General features: G+C 37.7%; 2 protein-coding genes across 6 annotated transcripts in view; one reads left to right on the forward strand and one right to left on the reverse strand.

Annotated features, from left to right (window-relative positions):
- PLEKHH2 (pleckstrin homology, MyTH4 and FERM domain containing H2) overlaps nucleotides 1–26,907 on the forward strand; it is a 106,472-nt gene that overhangs the window by 22,562 nt on the left and 57,003 nt on the right. For all 5 annotated transcript variants that reach the window (XR_014149258.1, XM_081833482.1, XM_031017607.2 and 2 more), the window contains exons 3-11: nucleotides 4,773–4,835; nucleotides 12,760–12,909; nucleotides 14,561–14,644; nucleotides 15,271–15,352; nucleotides 18,566–18,751; nucleotides 20,466–21,427; nucleotides 24,220–24,295; nucleotides 25,593–25,687; nucleotides 26,294–26,438. Coding sequence is in view for 4 of the 5 variants with exons in the window: in XM_081833482.1 (XP_081689608.1) it covers nucleotides 4,773–4,835; nucleotides 12,760–12,909; nucleotides 14,561–14,644; nucleotides 15,271–15,352; nucleotides 18,566–18,751; nucleotides 20,466–21,427; nucleotides 24,220–24,295; nucleotides 25,593–25,687; nucleotides 26,294–26,438 (1,843 nt within the window). In the remaining variant the exon portion in view is untranslated. The remainder of the gene's footprint in view (nucleotides 1–4,772; nucleotides 4,836–12,759; nucleotides 12,910–14,560; nucleotides 14,645–15,270; nucleotides 15,353–18,565; nucleotides 18,752–20,465; nucleotides 21,428–24,219; nucleotides 24,296–25,592; nucleotides 25,688–26,293; nucleotides 26,439–26,907) is intronic.
- On the reverse strand, nucleotides 2,665–4,432 carry C1GALT1C1L (C1GALT1 specific chaperone 1 like). Its single transcript, XM_031017598.2, is given in 6 exon segments — nucleotides 2,665–2,718; nucleotides 2,720–3,077; nucleotides 3,079–3,172; nucleotides 3,175–3,447; nucleotides 3,450–3,511; nucleotides 4,392–4,432. Coding segments are annotated over 6 exon segments (882 nt in total).

The raw sequence follows: 26,907 nt of genomic DNA on the forward strand, positions 1-26,907 counted from the left end.
ATATCCAGTTTCATCACTCACAAGTTCTACCTTCTGCAAAACCCCAAGAGGAGAATCCAATTCAGCAAAGCTGTTTGCTGCTTTATAACAAGGATCACCTTTCCTCTCATTTCCAATAACATGTTCCTCATTTCCATCTGAGACCTCATCAGAATGGCCTTTACCATCCATCATATTTCTACTAACACTCTGTTCACAACCACTTAGGTACTCTCTAAGAAGACTGAGGCTTTCTCTATACTTTTCTTTGCTGTTTGCCTTCTGAGTTCTCACCAGAATTGCTTTAAATGGTCTGTTCATGGCAATGTAGGCTTTTTCTACCATGCACCCAAAATTCTTCCAGCTTCTACCAGTTACTCAATTCCAAAGCCACTTCCACATTTTTAGGTATTTGTGACAGTGGCACTCCAGTCTCAGTGTCCAATTTCTGCCTTGGTCCGTTTGTGCTGCTATAACAAAATATGACAGACCGTGTAGCTTATGAACAATAGAAATTATTTCTCACAATTCTGGAGGCTGGAAGTCTGAGATCAGGGTGCCAGCAAGGTCAGGTTCTGGGTCTTAAACTTCTTGTATTTTCACTTGGCAGAAGGGGCTAGGGAGCTCTGTGGGATCTCTATTATAAAAGCACTAATCCCATTCATGAGAGTCCCACCCTCAGGACTTAATCACCATCACATTGGGCGTTAAGATTCCAATGTGAATGTGGGGGGGTGGCGCACAAACATGCAGACCATAGCAATCTTCTTAAGAAACTGTTCAGTCTTTTTTTTTTTTTTAAAGATTTTATTTATTTGACAGAGAGAGACACAGCAAGAGAGAGAGAGAGAGAGAGGCGCTGCCATTCAGTCTTTTTTAAGACTTTAATTTTTTAAGAGCAGTTTAGGGTTCACAAAAAAGTTGGGTGGGGGGGTGCCTGGGTGGCTCAGTCGTTAAGCATCTACCTTCGGCTCAGGTCATGATCCCGGGGTCCTGGGATCGAGCCCTGCATCGGGCTCCCTGCTCCGTGCTTCTCCCTCTCCCACTCCCGCTGCTTGTGTTCCCTCTCTCACTGTGTCTCTCTCTGTCAAATAAATAAATAAAATCTTAAAAAAAAAAAAAAGTTGGGTGGTACAGAAATCTCTCATATATTCCCTGCCCCTACACATGCATAACCTCCCTCATTACCAACATCCCCCACTAGAGTGGTACGTTTGTTACAACTGATGAATCTACATTGACACATTATAAAAACCCAAAGTCTATAGTTTCACTCTTGGTTTACATTCCATGGATTTGGACAAATGTATAGTGACATGTATCCATCATTATGATATCATACAGAGTACTTTCACTGCCCTGAAAAGCTTCTGTGCCCTGTTTATTTATCCCCCACCTCAGCTGGAATCATACAATATGCAGTCTTTTCCACTTGGCTTCTTTCACTTAATATATGCATTTAAGTTTCCTCCATGTCTTTTCATGGCTTCATAGCTCATTCCCTTTTAGTGCCAAATAATATGTCATTGTCTGGATGTACCACGGTTTATCCATTCACCTACTGAAGGACATCTTGATTGCTTCCAAGTTTTGGCAATTATGAATAAAGCTGATGTGAACATCTATCTGTATGCAGTTTTGTGTTGAAATAAGTTTTCAACTCCTTTGGATAAATACCAAGGAGCATGACTGCTAGATTGTATGGTAAGAGTATGTTTAGTTTTTTAAGAAATTGCCAAACTGTCTTCCAAACTTGCTGTAACATTTTGCATTCCCATGAGCAATGAATGAAAGTTCCTGTTTTTCCATGTCCTCGCCAGCATTTGGTGTTGTCAATGTTCTGGATTTTGGCCATTGTAATAGGTGTGACAGTAGTCTTTTTTTTCACCAGCAGAATTTTACAGATCAACAACTTGTTTGTGGATTTTCCTGGCAACCTCAACAATATTCAAAATTGAGGTTAAGGCTCCACAAGTGCAAAATTTTCCCTAGTAACATAAAGTAGTTACATTGTAGAGGTGACAATTATCAGCATATTGCCCGTAGTGGAAGAATGTAGTGTTGGGATGTGCCTGCCAGTTGGTTTTTTTGGTTTAAAGACTATCCTACACAGGAGATAGTGCTTGTCCAACGGCTTTTACGTAGTGCCGCAGTCCATACAGTAACTCAATAAAATGCTTTTAGACAACAGTACTGGCTTATTAAACATTTGAAATATTTTCACAAAAATTAAAGATGATATGGGGTCCAGAGAATACACTTAGGAAATATCTGTTTATACACCCAAATATTTGAAACCTCTTTTAGAAGCTAGATCCCTTCAATAAATGGTCTTAAAAATGTTGCTGTGTGGACAAACAGTTAAACTACCATATATGGTGGCAATGGAGTGTTTTACTTTTGTTATCCAATAGAAATATAATATGAGACACATGTAATTTAAAATTTTCTATTAAACAAAATAAAATGAAAAATAATTTTATATTTAATGCAACATATTGAAAATATTTCAATGCGAGTCAATATAAAAATTACTGAGTTTATACTTTTCATATTAGGTTTTCAAATAATAGATGTATTAATGAGTTAAGTGTGTATTTTACACTTACATATCTCAATTCACACTTCAAGTGGATCCACATTTCAAGTGCTTTTGCACAGCACAATTCTATTATCCCTCAGCCTTCAGTCATCTTCTGAACCATTTGGAGGTAAGAAAATCAGTGTACTGTTGAAATATTGAATGCCCTGAGCCAGTGCACATCATTACTATCATCTTTCTGGGAGTTGGTCCATTAAAAGTAATAGCCATACCTGAACAGCAGCCTTCTCCTACTTGCTGAGGATTATTACACATTGTCTCTTGAAGAAGATGTGCAAATGGTTTTGAATTAAATACAACTCTTCCTTCAGAATCCTCTGCATTCTCTGCAAGAACTCCAGCTTATTTGAGGCCAGTTGCTGGCTGAATGTCTTCAGATAACTTCCAAATCACACTTCGATCTGCACACTTCTCAGACTTGGCAGAGAAGGCTGTATTTCAGACTCTATACTTGACAATTTCTCTTTCCAAGGTCAGGTATGGGAGGTTGCCATGTTATAGTGTGGCCCAGATAGAAAGGTTGTGATAAAGCCTTAGTAAACAACAGGTACACTGAATTGTCAATGACAGCAAATGTAGTGGGACGTGCAAGAACCAGTTGTAGTTGTCGCCATGCTTTTCAAAGACATGTTTCTAAGTTGTCCTCATCTGTAACCACAGATTTTTAGTACTGTAGGGCTCTGCTTTGTCACTGTGTTTGGTCCAAGTCTCTTTCCGCAACAGTCTAGTAATGCTCATCTTGGATTCTCCAAGGCTGATAGAATCAACACAGCTACTGTTATTAAGATCCGTGCGTTGCACTACTGAAATATTTAAGAAATCTTTTCTGTTTGGCGGGCAAAGGTGATGGTGATCATAGTTGTTAACCTCTGGTGAATGTTAATTGGCCACATAGTTATCAAAACAGAGTAAACGCTCCCAAGCACTGTACTGGTAAAAAAAAAAAAAAAATACCAACCATGGTGGGAAACCCTCCATCAAGCGTTAGGTCAGCGCGCGGATCAAACGCTGCGTGGAGTCGGTCCCTCCAGCCCACTCAGTGCGGAGCTATGGCCGCCCTCCCAGCTGGGCCGCTCTAGCTGCCGGCGGCCGCTTCTCTGTGGTTTCGAAAAGGGGGTGGGACTGGAGCCGGTGTGTCAGTCGTTGGGGTGGGACCCCGGATGCTCTGGAGTATAAGGTGAGGTGGAAGCTGTGGAACAATAACCAGCAATGAAACTGAAAATGAGCAAAGATCAGGCGACTGACGGCTCAGGGGCTGACCATATTTCAACACTCAGAAAAAAGAATTTAGAATTGAGGTTTACATCACAATTGTGTATTCAGTACCTGGTACACATCTCTTACGTAATTTACATCGGGTCCTTTTTAAGGCTTTTCTTTTTTGTACTTATAATCGTCATTTTAGTATTTTACTTTAAATCTCCAAACTTTTTGGGCAACAAAAAATTGAAGTCCCATTAAAATATTATGCAAAAGTAAAAAAAAAATCTCCAAACTTTTTTCTCTACAGAACTTAAAAAACAAAACAAAACAAAAACCGAGATATTTTTTGATTCTTTGTGCTGTACGCATTTGTGGACGTGTGTGTGTGTTAAATCAGAATCTCTTCTGTACTTTACTACAATGTATGATAAGAATTAAAACTACCCAGAGCTTTAATGGGCGCCTGGGTGGCTCAGTCGTTAAGTGTCTGCCTTCGGTTCAGGTCTTGATCCCAGGGTCCTGCATCGAGCCCTTGCATTGGGCTCCTTGCTCAGCGGGAAGCCTGCTTCTCCCTCTCCCAGAAAAACTACCCAGAGTTTAAACATACCAGCTATGGAGCTTATGAGAATACCCACTTTCTGATATCATTGTGACTTTTTGATCAACAAATTAAATATGACATTTGAGGTCTTACTGTTCTTAATATGTGTTGACCAGTAATTTATAGTTCAATGAAGAAAATTCTATGGATGAGTACTCATGTAATGTATAGTACATTGTACTAGAAGTATGAAACGTTTGGTATGTTATTTGATCAATTTTTAAATATGCACTGAAAGCCTTTAATGTGATAAATTTTATGTAATTCATACCCATTAAACTACTTTAAATATCCTTAAAGAATTTGATGGCATTGCAAGAATTTTCAGTCGTTTTCATACGTGAAATATGAACTTTTATATTTTCTCTGTTTTTCCTCACTTTATAGATGCAGCAGCTTGAGAGACAAGTTATTGATGCTGAACGTCAAGCAGAAAAAGCTTTTCAACAGGTAGAGTATAATTCTAGTTAAAAAAAATTTTTTTCTCAGGTGCCTGGATGGCTCAGTTGGTTAAAGGTCTGACCTGCTCAGGTCATGATCTTGGGGTTCTGAAATCAAGCCCCAGGAGGGTCTCTGCACTTGGCGAGGAGTCTGCTTTTCCCTCTCCCTCTGCCCCTCCCCCCACTCATGTTCACTCTCTCTCTCTCAAATAAATAAAATCTTAAAAATCTTTTTTTCTCTCTACCAATATAAACCTTGTTTTGCCCAAAACAATCCTCAAAATACTCTTCAACCCTTCTCTACATCCTATCACTTTGACTATTCTGTGAGCTGGATCCATAGAGAAAATGGAGAATCTAACTTTATTTTGCCCTTAACAGATTTCCAAAAGATGAAAATGCTTCCATTAGAAGGTTTTATCGTCTGAAAAAATCAAATATGATTTTTATGGTAATTCTAACCATAATGATTTTTAAATATAAATATGTTCAAAGCAGTGTCTTTCATAGAAATAAAGAGTTGGAAATAATATGAATGCCATATTATAAGAGAATGAATAAGTGAGCTATATTTATTCCATGAAATATTAAACAACCATTAAAAATAATTATTACAAAAGACATGCTAATATAGAAAAATGCTTAGAGTTATATCAGGAAAACTATATACAAAAACTTATACTTAGTATTAATAGGCATGTGGGAGAAAATTCAAAGCTTTGATAAGTCACTTAACTCAATCTGGGCCTTGCCAACATTAAAATGAGTGTTTTTGGATGAGCCTACCAGCCTCAAAGTTTGTCTAAAGATCCTCAATCCATAGCTTCACATTTTATGAAAAGATCTTTGTCACGTTCAGGCAAGCCAGGATTTTCAAAATTATCATTTTTTCTGAGAAATGTATATTAAATTTCCTGTACTTGCTCTAAATTTGTCATGTTTCTTCTCTTCAACTTAAGTACCACCAAATCTTGTTTTCACCTAACAGACTTAATCTTATACATTAGATTGATTTAGTGGCCTGATAAATTTCCAAACAAACCCAGTCTAACCTAATCCTTGATTTTCTTTCTTTTTTTTTTTTTTAAGATTTCATTTATTTGAGAGAGAGAGACAGCGAGAGAGGGAACACAAGCAGGGGGAATGGGAGAGGGAGAAGAAGTCTTCCCGCCGAGCAAGGAGCCCGATGCGGGGCTCGATCCTGGACTCTGGGATCATGACCTGAGCCGAAGGCAGACGATTAACAACTGAGCCACCCAGGCGCCCCAAATCCTTGATTTTCTTAATTATACTTAAAAGAAATTCCTAAAATTCTATTATGCCATATTTCAACCAGTGCAAGAGTAGAGAAAATAGTATAATGAACCCCCATCATCAGCTTTAACCACCCCCACACCAGGTTATTTTGAAACAGATTCTAGACATCGTATCATTTCACCCATGAGTATTTCAGCAACTAATCTGAAAATAAAGATTTAAAAATCATAACTATAGTACCATCATCACACCAGTAATTCTTTAAAACCTCAAATTTAGGTATTGGTAGAAGTTCGAGTAGTAATGGTAAAGAAAGACTCCTATGTTTATGTCCCTCTTTGCCATTATATTCTAAATGTCTTCATCTTTGTCTATTGTGGGCTCTGTATGTATGTCCCTGTTTAGTCCCATACCTAGCAGCACACATTCAGCAGTTTGTCTACCTTTCTCTCTTATCTCTCTCTTTATCTTTCCCTTTCTGACTTTGGCCTTCCCTGGTGACATCTCTCTTTACCTCTGTACCCATGGTTATCTCTCTCTCTGTTCTTCCCCATCTTTCCTTTCCCTTTCTTTCTTTCCTTTAATGCCTCATAGTATAGGAAAAAAAGAAAGAAACTAAGGATGGTTTTGTTTTGCCTTTTCTTAAATTAAAATTCTTTATATGTGCAGCGTATGTTTAGCTCTGAAAATTAAATTAGTATGTGTTTCCTATTTGTGATTTTCAGGGTTTTCTTCTGTGATTCACTAGATCTTAAGAGCAAAAAAAAAAAAAAAAAAAAAAATCCACATTCCCAGTTCAAGGGAAGCAAGCCATGACCATTTGTAGCCATTAGGGTCCTACCACTGATCTTGATAAGCTAACGGGAAGAATTTCTTATTTGAGGTTGTTCTTTGAGGATATCAGGTGTAAAGTTATTTAATTCTGTGTGCTACATTTTAAAACAAAAAGATACCATGATTGGCTAAATGACCTTAAATCAAACCCTCCTCCCATAAAGAGTGAGTGAGAATTACAAATCTCCCCAAATTTCTATGTAATTTAGCAAATCGGTAGATATTTGTTTTTGTCACAACACTTTAAATTTATTCAGTGCCTATTTGGTTATGCTTCAGAAGGGATTTCTTTTCCTTACATAATGATACATTATATTACATTATATATCATATTATTGTGCATTATACATATTATACATTATATACATTACATATTATTCACCGTATTACATACATAATGATTCTAAGTTTACAGGAAATATAAAGAGAGCAAATGAATTCTCATGTACCGATTATATTACCTTCTTTTGGCCTTCATATGACTAAGTAAGTTATTAACATAGAGTAACCACATCCTTTGCTATCTTTAACAGTTTCCATGGGACTGTGCCCTATCTGCTGTTTATGTTGTTTAAATTCAGCATGTCCTTTGTCATTGAGTCATATCCTAATACCAGACTGTATTTATATTAACCAAAAAGGAACATTTCACCACTAAAAGCAGTAGTCAGCTGAAACTAACTCAACTCTGCACTTTAACTTTCTTCATTTTTCCCCTTGTTTTTAATGAGCGGCATTATCTTACCTGTACAACCATTAAATAAGTTGGCTGTAGAAAAGAAATCATACATTTTTCCAGAGAAATCTTGGCAATCATTATACTGTAGTACATTTTTATTGTAGTTCTTCTAAGTTTGGAAAGCAGTACATGCACATCAATCCCGTATTACTTATGAGTATTCCTGTGAGAAAAGCAGCAAATTGCACATGTGGGAGATACTGATACACAGGATTCATTCTTAAGTATATGATTAGGTGTATATTCCAATCTATTACATTAATTTATGCTAACCAGGGACACTGGGTGGCTCAGTCGGTTAAGCATCTGCCTTGGCTCAGGTCATGATCCTAGGGTCCTGGAATCGAGTCCCGCATAAGGCTCCTTGCTCAGCAGGGAGCCTGCTTCTCCCTCTGCCTACCACTCCCACTGCTTGTTCGCTCTTTCTCTCTCTCTCTGACAAATAAATAAAATCTTTAATTTATGCTAATGAAAAAGGGGTACAATAATTTCCCCTATAGAAATTTGTGTTTTCATCCTGTCCTTCTAGTCTCAATCTCTTGCCTGTGTTTGATGCAGACTTGGTAGGATTTTAAAGTTCTCTCTGACCATTCTAATATGTGGACTAATCTGCCATCTCTGTGAAGTTGGTACTTAGATTCCAAGTCACCTGTGGTTCTTAGTAAGTGACAACTACTCAGTCATGCTATTATCCAGGACCTTGTAATGATTTACTTCATTACATGGAAACATACTTTATCCAGTGCAATTCCTTTTCACCTTCAGTGAGAATGCTTCTGGCCTTACTGCATAAATTCTGGAGCACTATTTCCAAAATAATTGTGTTTAAGATGTGATAGAATAATTAATTAATTTGCAGTAAATTTTATTTTAGTATTTTTTTTTCAAAGATTTTATTCATTTATTTGACAGAGAGACAACAAGAGAGGGAACACAAGCAGGGGGAGGGGCAAAGGGAGAGGGAGAAGCAAGCTCCCCACTGAGCAAGGAGCCCAATAACTGGTAAATGGTCTGGGATTCAAAAGGGTATTTTGAATATCCTTATAATTCCTTTCTTCATTCTATTTTGGAATGATCAGGTATTTTTGTCATGCCATTGCAACATATATAGGGAAATAGAAACTTTCAAACAGCCCCCGCTTGAAAACATCCCCCACTCCTGTAGTGGAGTAGTGAGAGATGAGGTTAAAAATAGGAATAGTGTGGGCAGGAAAATGGAAAACAGCATTGGGAGTTGTGTCAGAGTCCCCAAGACTACCCTCAAGGTTTGATGATTCCCCAGAAGGACTCAGAACTCAGAAAAGCTGTTATACTCACGGTTATGGTTTATTACAGTGAAAGGTTACAGATTAAAATCAGCAAAGGAAAAATGCACATGGAGCAGAGTCCAGAAGAAACCAGGTATGAGCTTCTAGTTGTCCTCTTGCACTGGAGTTACACAGGGATGCACTTAATTCTCCCATCAACAATATGTGACAACATACAAAGTATTGCTGACTAGGGAAGTTCCCCTGAGCCTTGGTGTCCAGAATTTTTATTGGCAGGGGGTTGGGGTGTTGGTGTCAGTTTTGTAGGCATGGAATGCATTGTGACTGACCTTAGCTACTCAGTCTCCAGCCTTGCACAGGTCAAACTGATACAGTGTGGCCCAGGACCCTAGGTGAATGGAAAAAAAAAAAAAAGAGAGAGGCATTCACCATAAATCATATTATTGGCATTAACTATCTGGTGTGGCCTAATATCTCAAGTATATAGAGTCTTATCAGGCAGGATATTACAAGGGCTCAGAGGTTATTTTTTTCCAGGAGCTAGGCAAATGCCAGTTCTTTTTTTGGAATGTGCAGGGTTTGAGCACCCCAAGTCTGCTGAGTTAATCCTTTACTACAGAATAGCTTAGGGACCTCAGAAGCAATAAAGGTTTTGGGGAAATGATTGAGGTTCATGGATGCAACCAGAGGCTCTCCTAGAAGAAAAGGAGAAAGGTAACCTAAAAGTGCAAAGCATTCTTCACCAGCGGATGTCCATATATAGGTAATCGCAAGGGTTTCTTTAATGAGCAATTTGAATTCGTAGGTGTTTGTTATTGGTCAGTCTCTGAGTAGCTGAAATTCTTATATGGTTCAGGTTAAATGACAGGAGAAAGAACTGGGCTGTTTTCTGTGTACTTGTAGTGAGATATTTTTAAAGGCTGCTTGGTGTTTCTGTAGGCTTCTTATCTTTTCTGTAGACCTATTATTCATACAAATTACGAAGGAAGGCTGGTGGATCCTGTGGAACTTGGTCCTAACAGGACCAATTGGCAAATAGATTGCCCGTCACTACTTTGTGATCTCTCTTCCTAAGAGATTTTGCCATTTTTGCCAGTATTTTTCTTGCTTGGGGAAGTTTTGTTTAGCTAAAAGTAATGGTCAAATTAAATAGTTGTATATGGCAAAGATGCATCTAAGGAGCTCTGACTGTAGCATCCATTCATAAAATGAGAATACCTTTTAAATGGAATATATATATATATATTTAAAGATTTTATTTATTTATTTGACAGAGAGAAACGCAGTGAGAGAGGGAACACAAGCAGGGGGAGTGGGAGAGGGAGAAGCAGGCTTCCCGTGGAGCAGGGAACCCGATGTGGGGCTCGATCCCAGGACCCTGAGATCATGACCTGAGCCAAAGGCAGACGCTTAATGACTGAGCCACCCAGGTGCCCCTAAATGAAATATATTTTTAAGGGGATAAGAGTACTCCCAAATCAGGGGCACCTGGCTGGCTCAGCAGCAACTTTTATGCCTTTTAGACAACAGCAACTTTTGACCTTTCAGACAGCAGCAACTTTTATACCGTTTAGACAAAAAGAACAATACATTTGTGAAGAATTGACAAGACAAAGGGGTTTGGGCTTGGGGTAGTAAATTAGTGAAGAAGTAACAAGGTTTGTTTATATAGCCTTCTCAGCCCTAAATTTCCTATCTCTGGTGATAAGGATGCCTTCTTCCTTCCTGGTACAGGAGGGGGATTTATTTCCAGTTTTCAGGGGAACAAAAGAGGGTCAGAGTGTTCTTACACCAGCTGTTTCTTAGGTAACTTAAATTCAGAATAATCAGTATGCCGAAGTGGCATATTTTGGAGTGGCACAGTCTGCTCCCCTACAGGTCTGTCATCTGTTACTCTGTCCCTGAAGAACGACCATTTTGAACTTGGTCTCTGCCCTTCTTTCTCTGCTTCCACAGCTATAGAATGTCCTGTGTGGAACTGGCTGAGCCATCTTAAGAATGATCCTTGGTATTTATTGTCCAGCCCTCTGTCCTCCTCTGGCTATTTTTCATGGTAGTATTTTTGATGGAGACCTTTGTCCTTGACTCCTTGGTCTGCCATTCCTGCAGAAAACCCACTATATTATGTTAAAAAATATAAATCGTAAGATAACTTAAAATTATCATTTGGATAATGGAATGCAGGATTTTTGTCCTACTTTTAAAATCTACTTTTATTTTTATAGTTTTCAGACATTTATGTGGTATTTCGGTAGGACACTTTGGCATCTGAGTTGAATTTACATTTCTCCGGTGAACCCACAGATGACACCTTATATTCATGGTTAAAAAAACAAAGCCAAACTAACCTTAACACCCTCCTTCCAGAAACCCTCATTAGTCAAGTATTTTTGAACTTTAAGTGGATTCATCATGATATTTCAGAGGTGTTTTTAACAGTTTAACATTTTTCATCTTAATTATCATTGTTAATTTCTCAAATGCATTTGCATATTTTTCTTCTTTGCCCCCTACAATCTAAAACGTTACAAAAATTACATTCTTACCCATTTGAAGTATATGGAGTATATGGAATGGAAGTCTTAATATACAATGCCCAGTACTTTATTTTCTTTCTTTCTTATCATTAACATCTCACACATTCCTTCATATGCCTAGATGTGTTTTGCAAAAGATCCAAGCAGAGCCAGTGTATCTTACATATTAAAATTAAAGCATCACTCAACCCCAGGTCACATACCAGTATCTTTTATCTTGCTCTACTTTTTCCCATTGCCTTTATCTCCTTGTGTAGCGTACTGTATGATTTTTACATCTTTCTTATATTTGTGATCTCTCTTACCCACTAAAATGTAATTTCTATGAGATTTTGGGTCCGTTTTATTCACTGATTCCCAGGGCCTGGCATTTGGCAACTATTCACTGAATGTTTGCTAAATGAATGAATCAATAAACCCTCACTGAACATACTCTCCTACCTGTATCTTGATTCTCATAGTTTTTTATTTTTTGTGATTCCGTCATTTTGGGCCTTAAAACTTTTGTTTTCCTTTTCCTTTCCATTGTGTATGTGTTTGTTTTTCACCTAAGTTCAATTTTTTTTTCCAAAATGTGCTGTTATACCAGGTCATCCAATCTGATCTTTTCTCACTACTCACCTTTACTTTATATTCCTACTTCATTTAAAATATGAAAAAATGGGGGCGCCTGGGTGGCTCAGCCGTTAAGCGTCTGCCTTCGGCTCAGGTCATGATCCCAGTGTCCTGGGATCGAGTCCCACATCGGGCTCCCTGCTCGGCGGGAAGCCTTCTTCTCCCTCTCCCACTCCTGCTGCTTGTGTTCCTGCTCTTGCTATCTCTGTCTCTGTCAAATAAATAAAATCTTTAAATAAAATAAAATAAAATAAAATATGAAAAAATGAGGGCTGCAAACTTTCTGATTCTATACTCACATGAAATACTTCACATATCATTGTTCTAGTAAACATGTGCATTACTTTATATGATAGCAAAATTCTGAGAATCTCTTTTTTTTTAGCATGTGATGCTCTTTTTTTATCTCAGAATTTTTTTTTATTATTATGTTATGTTAATCACCATACATTATGTACCTCAAAGGTAAACACCACTTGGCAAAATAGTCTCCAGACTTTATAATTGTTAATACATTAGTCTTCAGACTTTATAATTGTTAAATTGTTAAAACATGCTGTTCATATTTTGTTTTTATGATGATACCTTTTAGGAATCTATTTAATGTTAAAGTAAAATGCTAAATTTAATACTATGATAAATTAATTACATACCTAATATTAATTTTCTAACCTCTGAATTTAGGTACAAGTTATGGAAGAGAAATTAAAAGCAGCTAATATTCAAACCAGTGAATCAGAGACAAGGCTGTATAAAAAGTGTCAAGATCTAGAGACCCTAATACAAGAAAAAGATGACATCATTCAAAACTTGGAACTGCAGCTTGAAGAACAGGTTTGGAAGAATTTTATCATCACAGTCTAAAGACCTGCATTTATTTATGCATAATCACAAAGGTTAAAGAGAGGGAGCCTACACTTCTAAATGTGGGTCAGAAATCTCACTTATTTGGTCAACTCATGGAGTCTAATCACATTTATTGGTGAAAAGTACAAATAAAATGGCATTCTCTTTAAGTCTGGGTTATTCCAAGGCCATATCTAACATTTTTTGGAAGAGACTGTGCTCCTTAATGCTCAGACTTTTTAGGATTTGAATTTAGTATTCAACTTGAAAACACTTGGTTATCAGCAAGCATTTCTGTCTGTAAAATGTTTGAAATAGATCTTTGCTTTAGATTTTTAAGGTCTCGGAAATATTTATGGAACATTGTGTTTTAAAGGTATGTTTGATGTGAATCCTTCTGTTTAAAAATGTGTACACTGGGGGCGCCTGGGTGGCTCAGTTGGTTAAGCGACTGCCTTCGGCTCAGGTCATGATCCCGGAGTCCCTGGATCGAGTCCCACATCGGGCTCCTGGCTCGGCGGGGAGCCTGCTTCTCCCTCTGACCCTATCCCCTCTCATGCTGTTTCTCTCTCTCTCTCTCTCTCAAATAAATAAATAAATAACATCTTTAAAAAAAAAAATGTGTACACTGTTTTTAAACCACTTTACCGAGATCGAGTATAGTTTTTAGTTTATTTTAAAATTTTATTAGGAAAAAAATTGCATTAAGGTCATTTGCTTAAATCATCATTTAGCATCATTTAAATATGACCACTATGAAATTATTAAATATGCTAAGTTGTTTTTTATCTTCAGCATTTTTTTCCATTTCTCTGCAGATCAGTATTTCTGTAGGTCAATGATTTCCAACTTTTTACCACCCCCAGCCCCCACCCACTGTGATTTATATGACAGTCACATTCTCATAGTTTTGTGAGCATAGCCAGATTTTAAGGTTGGTGAATGTGAGCTCGAGTTTTTTTTTTGTTTTTTTTTTAAAAGATTTTATTTATTTATTTACTTGAGAGAGAGAGAACGAGAGAGAGCACATGAGAGGGATTAGGGTCAGAAGGAGAAGCAGACTCCCTGACGAGCAGGGAGCCCGATGTGGGACTCGATCCCCGGACTCCAGGATCATGACCTGAGCCGAAGGCAGTCGCTTAACCAACTGAGCCACCCAGGCGCCCCAAGCTAGAGTTTTTTATTTCATTTTTCTGGATCTTTAAAAACTTGCATGTAAAAATAAAATAAGATATATGAAAAATAGAAACTTGTGTTTAATCGGAAAACAAACCATGCTCCAGAAGAGATTCTGATTCTCCTCTCCCTGACCTGGTTGACCCCTCTTCTACTGTTATAAACCCTGCATCATTTCCAGAAATCATTTATTTTGTTGATAAATTCAGTTGGATTTCAGTATATGATCTTTCAGAGAAAGAGAATTAACAGTTAAAACTAGTAATATTGCATATGCCTTTGTGGTTTATTATTATATCTGCTGGACAATGGCTTTCATTTTTTACTCTATTTGATGATTTGAAGGTAGATATATTAACTTGGAAACAGGTTTTAAGTGGATTTGTCCTTTATATTTATGATGTAACATTTCCAGACCAGTGAGCCTATGTTTGAACTAAACACATTGCTAATGTTATTTCAGAAACAAATCAGGATACAAGAAGCTAAAATAATAGAAGAGAAAGCAGCTAAGATCAAAGAATGGGTAACACTTAAATTAAATGAGGTATTTATCGCTATATTTTGCCTTTTCTTTACCTTTTACTTCCTTTGAATAGATAAGTCATCAGAGTATCTGATCATTTTGAATGAAACAAAATTCTGATCAGTTGGTAGTGCTGCTGTCTTTTGGTAAACATGAGATAGGTAGCTTTCATTTTTATGTCCAATGTATTTCTAAAATTAAAAATATTGATAGACTCCTAGTAAACAGTATAAGTAGCCTCATTCTGGGTAGTTGATTTTAGTTCTAATTAGTTAATTTTAAATAATTATAGAACATATGTGTATATCATAAAATTAATGTGTTCAGTATCTTGAGAAGTACACATTGGTTTATATGGCAGATTAAATGCTGAAATAATTTGGTTTAAAATAATTTTACAGTGGAAAAGGCATGAAAATGCCTTGGGGTGAAAATATTTGAAACTCTCAGTCTGGCAAAAATAAATATCAAAGCCGTAATTATCTAGGTTGATAGTTACGCTGATAAATTCATCTGATATTTGCTCATCATTTCTTTTGTATTTTGCCTACATGTAATTAGGTATTAACATTTTAAAATAATATAATTTACTAGTACATTTTAGAAATGTTATTCCTGTATAAAAGGATACCATTATGTCCTTTCAGCTGGAATTAGAAAATCAGAATCTTCGTTTGATCAACCAAAACCAAACAGAAGAGATAAGAACAATACAGTCAAAACTACAAGGTATGAGTATTTTGACTAAGATAGCTTAATTGGGCTTACTGGGCTATATGGAATTTTACTGTTGAACACTTAAAATATGCCTAGCACAACCAAGGAACTGAATTTTACGTTTTATTTAATTTAAATGGATTTTAATTTAAATAGCCACATGTCCATATTAGACAGCACAGCTAGACAATTGCAAATAACTCAAAGGGGGTAATACTAATTTCAATGTTTAATTTCAGGTATGTTTGCTTTCAAAAATCAGTTATTTTCTATTTTCACTTGTACTGTGGTATCAATAGTGAGTGAAATTCTTACAGCCTGAATATTTTCAGCAGAATTTTATAATATGAATAAAAGACTCTGCATTTTCCAATGCTTAGGGTTCTTTCTTTCTTTTCAGCATCAAAGCTTCAAGATGGGTGGTAGAGTTAGAGATAGAGATTTACTTAATATATTGTTCTGGTGAGCACCTCTCAAGTGCACATTGAGCCGAGGACAAGGTGAATCCGCAGGGTTATTAGATCCTGGCCTGCTAAAGTGGTTTTCAAACTTATTTAGCAACAGGACTCCTTTTAAAGCAGTATTTTTTTCTGTAGACTCTCAAGAGATAAAACAGGTGGAAGCAGTGTTGGGTGAGGGGCCCAGAGTCCTGCAGACTCAGCTTTACCTGTGCCTCTTCTTACACCCACTGTGACATTTCCACAAAGCCCTGGGGGTTCCCAGAATGCACTAGAAAAATGCTGGCACCGAAGCAAGTGCATGGACTTTGGAGTCAACCTTAATGGTGTATGACTTAATAACTGTTATGTTGCCAGATTTTTTTCTTTTACATCAGTAAAATGTTAATGGTAGTTGTGCCTTCCTGGTTTCTTGGGAGTTTGTTGATTGTAAGACATATGAAAGCATTTTGTCTACTGCATGTTCATACTTACTGCCATCATGTTGTAAAGAAAAAAGCTCCTGTTTTCCTCTTCCCTCACTACTTCTGACACCAGATGTATGCAAGTTTTTTCCACACAAAGCAATTCTCCAATTCCCAGGGGATTCCGACTGGTTGTCCTTCAAATTTAACTCAATTCTGACATTATCTACTTGAAGTTAGCGTCAGATCTCACAGGTTACAGGCTTGATCCCACAAAACTACCCCCCGCACCACCACTTCATACGCCACTTCAAACACAATTGTAAGTATCCGTTCTCAACCCTGCTTCTGGCCCACTGGCTATAAATCAGAGGTTCCCATGACCCGCCCTAGGTTTGATAATTTGCTAGAGCAGCTCACAGAACTCGGGCAGTTTACTTACTATACTTCTGGTTTATTACAAAGGATATAACTCAGGCACAGCCAAGATGGAAGAGATGCAGAGGGCAAGGTATGGAGAAGGGGCGCAGAGCTTCCATGCTCTCTCCAAGCACACCACCCTCCCAGCACCTCCCCACATTCACCGACCTGGAAGCCCATCCTTTTGGGTTTTTATGAAGACTTCATTATGTAGGCTTGACTGACTAAATCATTAGCCCTTGGTGATTAAGTCAGTTTTGAACTCTCCCCTCCCCTGAGGTCAGAGGTAGGAGGGTGGAGGATGAGGCTGAAAGTTCCAGTCCTCTGATCACATGGTTGGTTCCCCTAGCAACCAGCCCCCATCCTGAGGCTGTCTAGGGGCTTTCCAAAAATCACCTCATCAACATAAAATCAGATGTGGTTGAAAGGGCTTGTTATGAAAACAAAAGATACTTTTATCGCTCTTACCACTTAGGAAATTCCAAGGGTTTTAGGAGCTGTGTGCCCGGAACCATGGATGAAGACCAACATATGTAGTTCTTATATCACATGCTTCCTCCAACTATATGATGGAAAATTGGTATCCACATAGTTGATCTGGAATTCCATATTTACATATGGAATCACTGACATAGATTGAATGTACTAAGCCCAGCTCTCAAAAGGCTGTTATTTTATTTGCTATTCTTAACTTGCAGTTCTAGTCTTCATTGGCAGTCTGTTAGGTCTTGTAGACTAAGCGGTATGAATCCTTGGAGCCTAGACTTGGACCAGAAGAGAATAGATACAAGTATGTAGATATAATATAGTACTTTAAAAATGTATATGCATATCTATGGTTATTAAAATACTGTGGATTAGTTCTGTGAGAGATAATCAACATGAAAATAATAAAAGATACACCTAAAGGAATACACTATATAAAGATATTTTTCTTAGGCTTTACTCAGTTATCAGCTGCTGTTTAATTTACCCCTTTGGTGTTCTTCCAGAGTTAATTAAGAATTTAATTTGGGGGGGAAACTTTTCTTACTATCACTAGGATCTCTATGCTTTTAAAGATTTTATTTATTTATTTTAGAGAAAGAAATAGAGTGTGGTGGGGGGGCAAAGGGAGAGGGGAGAGAATCTTAAGTCTGCCTGATGTGGGACTCGATCCCAGGACTCAGATCATGACCTGAGCCAAAATAAGAGTTGGACACTTACCCGACTGCACCACCCAGGCACCCCTCTCCATGCTTTTAATCTTGCAAGCAGGGTTGTTACAACTCCTAGAGGATGGATTAAACCCATGATTAATCACTCCTTGAGCTATCTAAATTCTCTATCTAGAAACTGTCCCCTCCCCTTTTTTTTCTTCTAAAGAAGTGATGAAGGCCCTCCATATTGTGGACGTTGTAGATCAAGCCCCTTCATCTGCTCTTTTGGGAGAAGCAAATTGAAAACTAAGATAGCAAAAGTTATTACAGTGATCATGTGATATTTGCCCCAGTGATAATCTGAATTTCCTTTGGTTGTCTTGGCAACCAGGACCTCAGTCCCTCTTCCCTCACCATTAGTAGCATTACTGCCCATTCAAATTTTACCAGTTCTTGACTGCTATTTACCAGTACCACGATTTTTCAAGAAGCTATAACCCTCTCCTTGTCTATAATCTGTGTTTTATTTGTTTGTGGTTTTGTTTTTGTTTAAGAACTACTTTTAAAGGGATTAGATATTCTCTCTACAGTTAAAAAATATTTAGAACATTCAAAATATATAAACAGATTTAAACATTAGTATGTAATGCTAGACATTGAGGGGTCCATATTACTAGACATAAATAATTCAGGCTTTTTTCTGGCATAAGGAGTGATTTGTCCAGATTTTTACATGCTTTGGTTCTGTGTTTAATAAACTGTCATAAAAAATTCAGATCTTGATTTTGATTAATGATCTTGCAGAAGTTCAGGGGAAGAAGTCATCCACTGTTTCCACACCAAAGCTTTTGGAAGGCCAGCGCCTAAGTAGTTTGACCTTTGGGTGCTTTTTATCCCGAGCAAGGAGTCCTCCTCAAGTAGTAAAATCTGAGGAAATGAGCAAGATATCATCTAAAGAACCCGAGTTCATTGAGGGAAAAGACATAGAAGGTATTTATGGACTACAGGAATTTACTTTGACGGTTTTTAAAAAGGAAAAATAATTTACTAAGATTCATCCAAATATAGCTTAATTTTCCTTGTTTTTTTTTCTTGACAAGTTGATGTTTTATGAAAATATTTTTAAAGAGCAATCCAGCCTTTAATTTGTATAGCTAGTTATCTTGTGTGTTTGGGGGAGTCTTTGACAAGGATGCATAGAAGGGACTGATTTTCCCCTCTTGATACTTTTTCCTGCGGTAGGTAGCAGTGATATTTAAAATTAAAAAGTTCACGGTTGTACCTACAAGGTACTTGTTTTAGCTGAGTTTCACATTAGAACTATGAACTTTCTATTATTTACTTAAAATATTTAAAAATTACCTGATAGCAAATACGAAGTTAAATATGGCGTAGCGAACTTATAAAGAAAAAGAACACCAGGGGACAATTTAGTAAGTGCTTTGATTTTCCCTTTCCCGTTTTGCTTCAAAGAGGAAAATATTTGCTTTGATTTTCCCTTTCCCGTTTTGCTTCAAAGAGGAAAATATTTGCATAGATGTTTAAGTCCTGGACCTGCGTGCAGATTTCCACCATTCTTTTATTCATAAAGCCCCTTTAAATTTTGCTCTGTTGTTCAGCTGCTGGCTTTGCCACATGTAGTGTGACTTTGCCCAGATATTTTAGAAAGGCTTGAATTGACATTGTCTCTGTTTTCAGCTCCCGCTTCCTTCCTCCAAAGGAGAAAAACTATAGCCCTAAAAGCTGTCTCTGTACTTGGTTATGAAATCCTGAAAACTGCATAATGTTTTTCCAATCAGAATTCTTTGCTACTTGCTTTTATGCTGTTGCTTGCAATTTTTTTTTCTTTTCTGAGAAGTCATTTGGATTTCCCTTCCACTTTCTAATAGTCAGTTGAGTATAGCTTGGTACAGCCGAGGTTGCCCATCCCGAAGCTCTTGCTCACTTGCAAATTTAACAAATTGCCTGATACCAAATCATCGAGCTTATTTGTTCAGCCTCTAGTTCCTTGTTATGAAGGTTAAATATATGTTTTAAAAGTTCCTCTTGTACTCTTTATAAATTGTACAAATGTTTAGTTCGCTGTTTATGAATCCAGTGGTTCATTCTATTAATTATATTCAAAACAAAAGTAAGCCTCATCGAAAGACATTGTTAAAGAGCATTATTCTTGTTATAAAACACACTTGGAGATATGAATAAGCCAAGTAGAGGCAGGAAAGCTTTTCTGTGTTTATGTTTCTTCGTGGCTTTGCATATTTCATGTATTGAAGCTTGGGAACAAAGGTTGTTTTTTTTTTTTTAGACTATAATTTTATATTTATTATGTTTAAATTTTCTTATGATAATTTTGAAATTTAGTTGAAAGAGGGCTGTCCTTTGCTTTGCTTTAAAATAGAATTAGTGGTGTCCTTTGATGGTTGCTTTCTTTGATAGAGTTGCCTTTTCCCCCCAACATGTTTCTTTGTAAAAAGCAGTTTAATTTTGATACTCTTCTATTGAAGTGTTAGGGCTCCTATTTTATCTTAAAGCTTACAGTTTTCAAAGTTGGGTTTAAACAAGACATACAACTAAAAAGGGATAATGTAAATTAACTTTAGTCATATGAAAATTCCAGTTTTTACAATGTAGTTTCATAAAGCTAAATGTACAGAAAGATTACATTATCAAAGGCAACGTGCCAATATGATGTATACTTTTCTAGAAATGGAAATTCCAGAAAAGTCGGGCGAGAACCAAATTCAAGAAAACAACCTGGGTCAGAGAACGTTGCATCAAACCCCTTGTGTCCTGGAACAGAATCGGAAAACAAGAACGAGCTTTGCAACAGATGGTGGTACATCCCAGAATTCTGGGGCTCCAGGGAGTGACTGGAGCTCTGATGAGGAGGACGGGAGCAAAGGAAGATCCAATTGCAGGTACACGTCCACTCTTTCCAGTCACACGTCAGAGGAAGGGGTCCAGTGTAGCAGAATGGGCAGCGAGGCGTACCTGACAGCATCTGATGACAGCAGTTCTATATTCGAAGAAGAGACTTTTGGCATAAAGAGACCAGAACACAAGAAGCTGTATTCTTGGCAACAGGAGGCACAGTGGAAAGCTCAGAATTGTCCTCTCATAAAGGGAAATTCTGAATCAAGTAAAAACGAGCACGATAGTTCGTCAGATGAACTGAATAAAAAATTTCAGTCTCAGAGACTGGATTATTCATCGTCGTCGAGTGAGGCCAACACCCCCAGCCCTATTTTGACTCCAGCTTTGACTCCCAAGCATCCTAATTCGCTCCCTGGAAAAGGTACACAATTAGTGCCTTCATCAAACCTCCTGCCCCCAAAGTTAAGGATTCCTAATGTGTTCAGCATAAGTGTGGCACTAGCCAAAAGGCACTTAAGCCAGCCACAGTTAAGTTCCGATAGAATGTTTGGTACAAACAGAAATGCCATAAGCATGATACGCCCGCTCAGACCTCAGGAAACAGACCTTGATCTAGTTGATGACAACAGTACAGAAATTTTAGAGAATATGGACACCAGTTGTGATGACGGATTGTTTTCCTATGACTCCCTGGAATCCCCGTGCTCCGAAGACCAGGAACCCTGTGACTCGGCCAAGAAGCCGGCATGTGGCAAACCGCCCACCCCGCCCCTGCACCGCTTTCCCTCTTGGGTAAATGATATTGCTGTGTGCGACGCATGCACGCTGGTTTTTAACTAACACCCATTTTCCAGTTTTACTTTACTTCTTTTCCTGTTTCTTTTAGGATCCAGATTGTTCTGAAACATCTCAGTTTTCAGAATGCTGTTTTCCCTTCTCTTTTCCAACTAGTTGTGAGTCAGTTGAGAAACAAGGTGAAGACAGGTGGGAGATCAAAATATTACCTTTATTACTGAGAAAACTGATTTTAGAGAATTGGTGGGCAGATGAGCTTTCCGACACTGAACTTGGAATTCTCTAGATTTATAAACCCAGTCCCAGGTAGCGCTGGACCTCCAGAGGCTTCCTCAGGAGAGGCTTTCCCCTCCAAAGTAGCTTACAGCCAGAGAAAGAACAAATGGTGTTTCCTGAGCCATTACTTCTCAAGAGAAGGGAGAGAGACAGGTGCCTGCCCAGTTTCTCCTTCTAAGCCTGCCAGTCACGTTAAGCCGTTCCTTCTTCTTGGGAGGGAGAAATGAATGGTTGGAGAAGGATCTGGAATATTACTGGAGTTGCCTCCATATGGAAGGAAATATCAGGGGTGGGGAAAAAGGGTTTCTCTTACCTGTGTAATACTTTGGGCAAATTTGGAACCAGGACACTTAACTCTTATTGGTTATCAGTTTTTTAACTTAATCATTTACTTGACTGACTTTAAGAGAAATTTAATTTTACTCTTCATGAGCTTATAAATCCATTACTTTAACCAAAAGCATCTTCCTGTGTATCTACAGTACATTGAAATTTCTTCCATTGAAAACACTGACCATTAATACAGTAGTTAACCCATCATTGTGTGATTCTTTCTAGGAATATCTATATCACTATATTTAAAAAGTTATTCTTATATTTGAAACAAACTGAAATTATCTGTCTTGTAGATTTAACTTTTCCTTCACATATTGACATAGTTTAACCTTTGGCCTCCAGAGAAGCATCAGGATTGCAGTATTTTTGGGGCTTGGGGGTCATATTCTGTGGTTATTATTTTTTTTATTTAGTGACCAGTGTGATTTTAAGCAAATTAAGGCAGCCATGTTTTCCTACTGTAAATTCGGACCTTGAGATGTATCTGCTCTTACTTACTTTCAAAAGAACATTTCTTTGCAGTGCCTACATGAAACCGTCTGCAGTTCATTATTAAATTCTGGATAGCACAAAAAAGTAGACATTATTAGCATGTGAATCTCTGGAATTTCAATTATGTTATCCTTTAGGCAGTGGGGATTTGAAATTTTTGCTTCTTTTATTATGTTGAGATTTTCAGAGATTTAGGTTAGGCTTTTCATGTTCGCTTTATTTGGCAAACCGTTTTCCTACTCTTTTGCCTTTCTCTCTTCAATTTGTCTTCTGAAGCTATTCAATCCTGAAAAAGTAGTAGTGCTTTTCAAAAGCCTTCTAGCAGCCTGGCCAAGTTTGAGGTTTTATTTCGCTGTTTGTTAGGTATTTTCAGGTTTCAAGGAAAAGAGATGTATTCCAGTTACCTCAATTTATGAGAGTTTATTTTAAGGATTCTTAAGAGTTTATTTGAAGGCATAGACCATCCTTACTGAACTGGAATATCTTTCAAAATACAATAATTACTGTAGTGGGAAAACGTGAGGATTCAGCAGCACCTCTAATAGTCATCAATTCCTTAGCAACAGGTGACACCCGATGCCCCGGACCAGTGGCTTAGCTTGACCTCTCCCATCTGCAGTGACTCTTCTTGTCTCACTACTGCTAACTCCTCTCCTCCACTCTGTGGTGCTTCCAGCTGCCTCTCATCTCCTGCTCACTGCCTTGTGTTTAGACATCTTAATGTTCCGCTGACTCTGCTCTTCCTCTCTGTGTGCTTATCTCACAATCCTGTTCTCAGAGAAACCGCATCTGATTCATTCACTCAGCCATTCTCCAAACCAAAGCGTCTCAGACAGTTGGGATCTCCTGCCCGTTACCTAGCAGGCCACTGGCTGGCACAGTCCTGAAGAGGACTGCCTTAGTTGCCTGCTATGCCCTGGTCCAGGCGACCGTGTCCAGGTTAGATGCAGTGCAGAATTCAGGACATGGTGATTATGCGTTAAGAACAGCCCGGAATCCCTTTCCTTACAGAGGGCAGGGCTAATAACCTTTCCAGTACCCATCTCAGAGATTTCTCTCAAAGAAGAGAAAGCCAAATAACAACCTGCTTTTGGAATAATATTATAAATTCCATTGCCATTCTCAAATTCATTTTTTATTTGGCCTCAGGTGTTCCTTCTATTTCATTGAAATGTACGTTGAAATAAGGAGAGGATAGCGCTTAATGCTACTCTATGATTTCTGACTTCCAGATTTTTCTCCTTTCTCTCACCATAGTCTAGAATAGTAGGATATTAAAGGTATTATTTATGTGTAGTCAGTGATTATGAATGGTTTCTAACCTCATGCTACAGCCATTCGAAGTTTTCTGGGTTTTTTTTCTTTACCCATGTTCTAGAATGGTAGAAGACTGTGGTGTTTATGTGCAGTGATCATGAATAAGTTTTCTCTTACTTTTTTCCTGTCTCTTCAAAAGAGCTTAAAATACCAAGCAAAAACTTGGGAACAAAGATAAATAATGGAATGACTAATGGATGGAAAAGGTCTGCTGTGCTGTTCGCATATTTGAGTTGGCGCTGTTGAGAGTTTTATAATAATGCCCCGCTCTGCTGTATATTAAATGAAGAACAAATGAAAAGCATGTGTATTGAAAGTAATCATGTCTTTGCTTTAAATATCCAGTTTAAATCTCTCTTTTACATCAGGAGAGCAGAATTTATGCTGTAGCCAAATCAGGCATGCGAATGTCTGAGGCCTTCAATATGGAGAATGTTAATAAAAGTAAGTGATTTTGCATGCTACAATGTAGATGGATGTTGGGGACATAATGCTAAAGGAAATAAGCCAGTCACGAACAAATAAATACTGTATGATTCCACTTCTATGAGGTATCTAAAGTGGTCACATTCACAGAAACAGAAAATGGAATGGTGGTGACTAGGGGCTGGGCGGAGGGGGGGTGGGGGAGTCGTTGCTTAATGGGTTTAGAGTTTCAGATTTGCAAGATAAAAGAGTTCTGGAGACCCGATTCACAACAGTGTGCCTATAATTAACACTAACTGACCTGCACACTTACAAATGGTTTAGGTGGTAAATTTAATGTCATGTGTTTCTTATTACAATAAAACATGTTTAAAAAAATAAGTGATTTTGTATTCCCAGTTCACTAGCCAACAACTTTCTAAATGTCTGAAATCATTGGAATAGAATTATGTAAAACTTTCAGAAAATGATTTCTAAGGTTGCCGGTTTACATTTTAAAGTTGAAATTCATTGTTACCCAATATAGGGGCACATCCATCTATGTTCAGCTCTTTTTGTTTTTACCTAAAAGAGGAGAAAGCAAAGAAGCTGTGGAGTTTCAGCTGTTTAAAGCTGCAAAAATATCAGTCTCTATGTCCTTTTTTCCAGAGTTTAAAACACATTCCTTCTTTCTTCAAAAAAATTTTGAAGAAGCAAATGCATTCCTATTATAAAAAGTAAAACCAAACAACAGCAAACTGTCTGGAATAAAAAGAGAAATTTTCCTGTGGTTCCTTCTCTTAGCCCCCTCCCTATCCAACACTAATTCAAATCTTAGAGGCAACCATTGATGTTCTATTTCAGCGATCTTCTGTTCTTACCGTTTGGGAAATTAGATTCTAAGTTTTCAGCATGAGTTCACCTGATACACTCTTAAGCATGTCAGTGTTTTAACACCACATCACTAATAGAGCTATGAAGAATTGGAGAATATCTTCATAGGGTAGTGCTCACTGAATCAGCAGGTGCTTGTGCTATTTCTGCCCAGCCTGAGCAGGAGAGAGATGCCTGCTGAAGAAATAAAAGCTTTGATCCTTACTCTCAAAGAGCTTACAGTCTGGTTGGGGAAGTAGCACATGTGAGGAAATAATGAGCCATGGAAGAGAGTGTATCATTCTTACAGCAGACGAGAGAACAGTCATGCATGTTAATCCAACTTCTCTTTAATTGGAAATTTTGCTAGCTCACGTCCATAAGAAATAGACCTAGTGCTAGAGAGAAGGGTTTTTTTTGTTGTGTTTGTTTGTTTTTTAAATCACTTTGTTTTCTGTTTCAGATTCCGTTGCTCTGTTGTCCTATACCACATCAGGACTCTATACCTCTCTGATATACAAGAATATGACAACCCCTGTGTATACAACTTTGAAGGGGGTAAGTCATTACTGTTACTGCTAAGCATGTAGCTCTCTTCATGGTGGATTGAGAAAACTGTTTATTCAAGCTCCAGATTCCATTCTTGACATTTTACTCTGACTCTCCCTTTATAGGAAGTTGTAGACATTCACACTAATATATCATAAAAAGAGAAGAAATGGAAAGATCTAGAGAAGATATTTATGCTTCTCAGAGTATTAGAGGTCTGGGCCCATTTTTATTTTACCCCATGTGATTTTCCACCCCCTCCATGGTGGTTAATTGTTTAAAGAAAATATCACTATTAATGATGTAGGGAAGGCTCCTAATTTGGAAAGATTTTTCTGTCACTGCCAGGGTTCCCTTCCCTTGCTTGAAGTACTTAATTAAAGTAAGTATTGTCAAGTATTAACGGCCTTATGTTTTTCAGGAATCTTTAATATTTGACAAATGCCTTGCTAATGAGAATTTGGGATTTAACAAATGACTTTGAAAATGCCAAAGTATATTCTTGTATTCCTTTAAAAAAAATCGTATTCCATGACTTCTGGTAAAACATTTCATATCTAAAAAGAGAGGTGACTTTAGAGATGGACACATATAGGCTGTTGTGCTTTTCTTTAGAAGGCAACACAAATAAGCAGCAGCCCATTCCTGGATGACTCCTCTGGGTCAGAGGAAGAAGATGGTTCCAGATCCAGCTCACGGACGTCGGAGTCAGACACGCGCAGTCGGAGTGGCCCAGGCAGCCCTAGAGCCATGAAACGAGGTGAGGGAAAGTCTCAGGAGTACAAGACAACTCCACGTAATTCAGGATATTTAATAGGAATTTTATCTCCATAACAGGACTTTTTAAAACAAAGTACTTGCTTTGAACGAAGTGAAAAGAGAATTAGCCAGGACTAAGATGCTTATATTCTAGTCCTAGTTCTCTTCTTAATTCTTTTGTGATACCACCCAAGCCACATGATCTTTTTTGTTTTGTTTTGTTTAACCTTACCTTATCTATAAGAGAGAGATCACTTTATTACGGGAATGGAGTGAAATAATTGGCCAAAACAGAGTTTCTCTTTTATAGTTAGTGTGTGGCATTTTGGATAATTTATGGGATAGTCTTATTTCAGCTAAATTTGTTATGCTGCTAAGTGGCGGAAAATACACCTAAAAACTTGGTGGTTAATCTGATATTAGAATGGAAACCAACAGGGCGCCTGGGTGGCTCAGTTGGTTAAGCGACT

Source organism: Leptonychotes weddellii, chromosome 10 (assembly GCF_054177405.1).
Source record: "Leptonychotes weddellii isolate Sample4059 chromosome 10, ASM5417740v2, whole genome shotgun sequence".
Classification (NCBI taxonomy): Eukaryota; Metazoa; Chordata; class Mammalia; order Carnivora; family Phocidae; genus Leptonychotes; species Leptonychotes weddellii.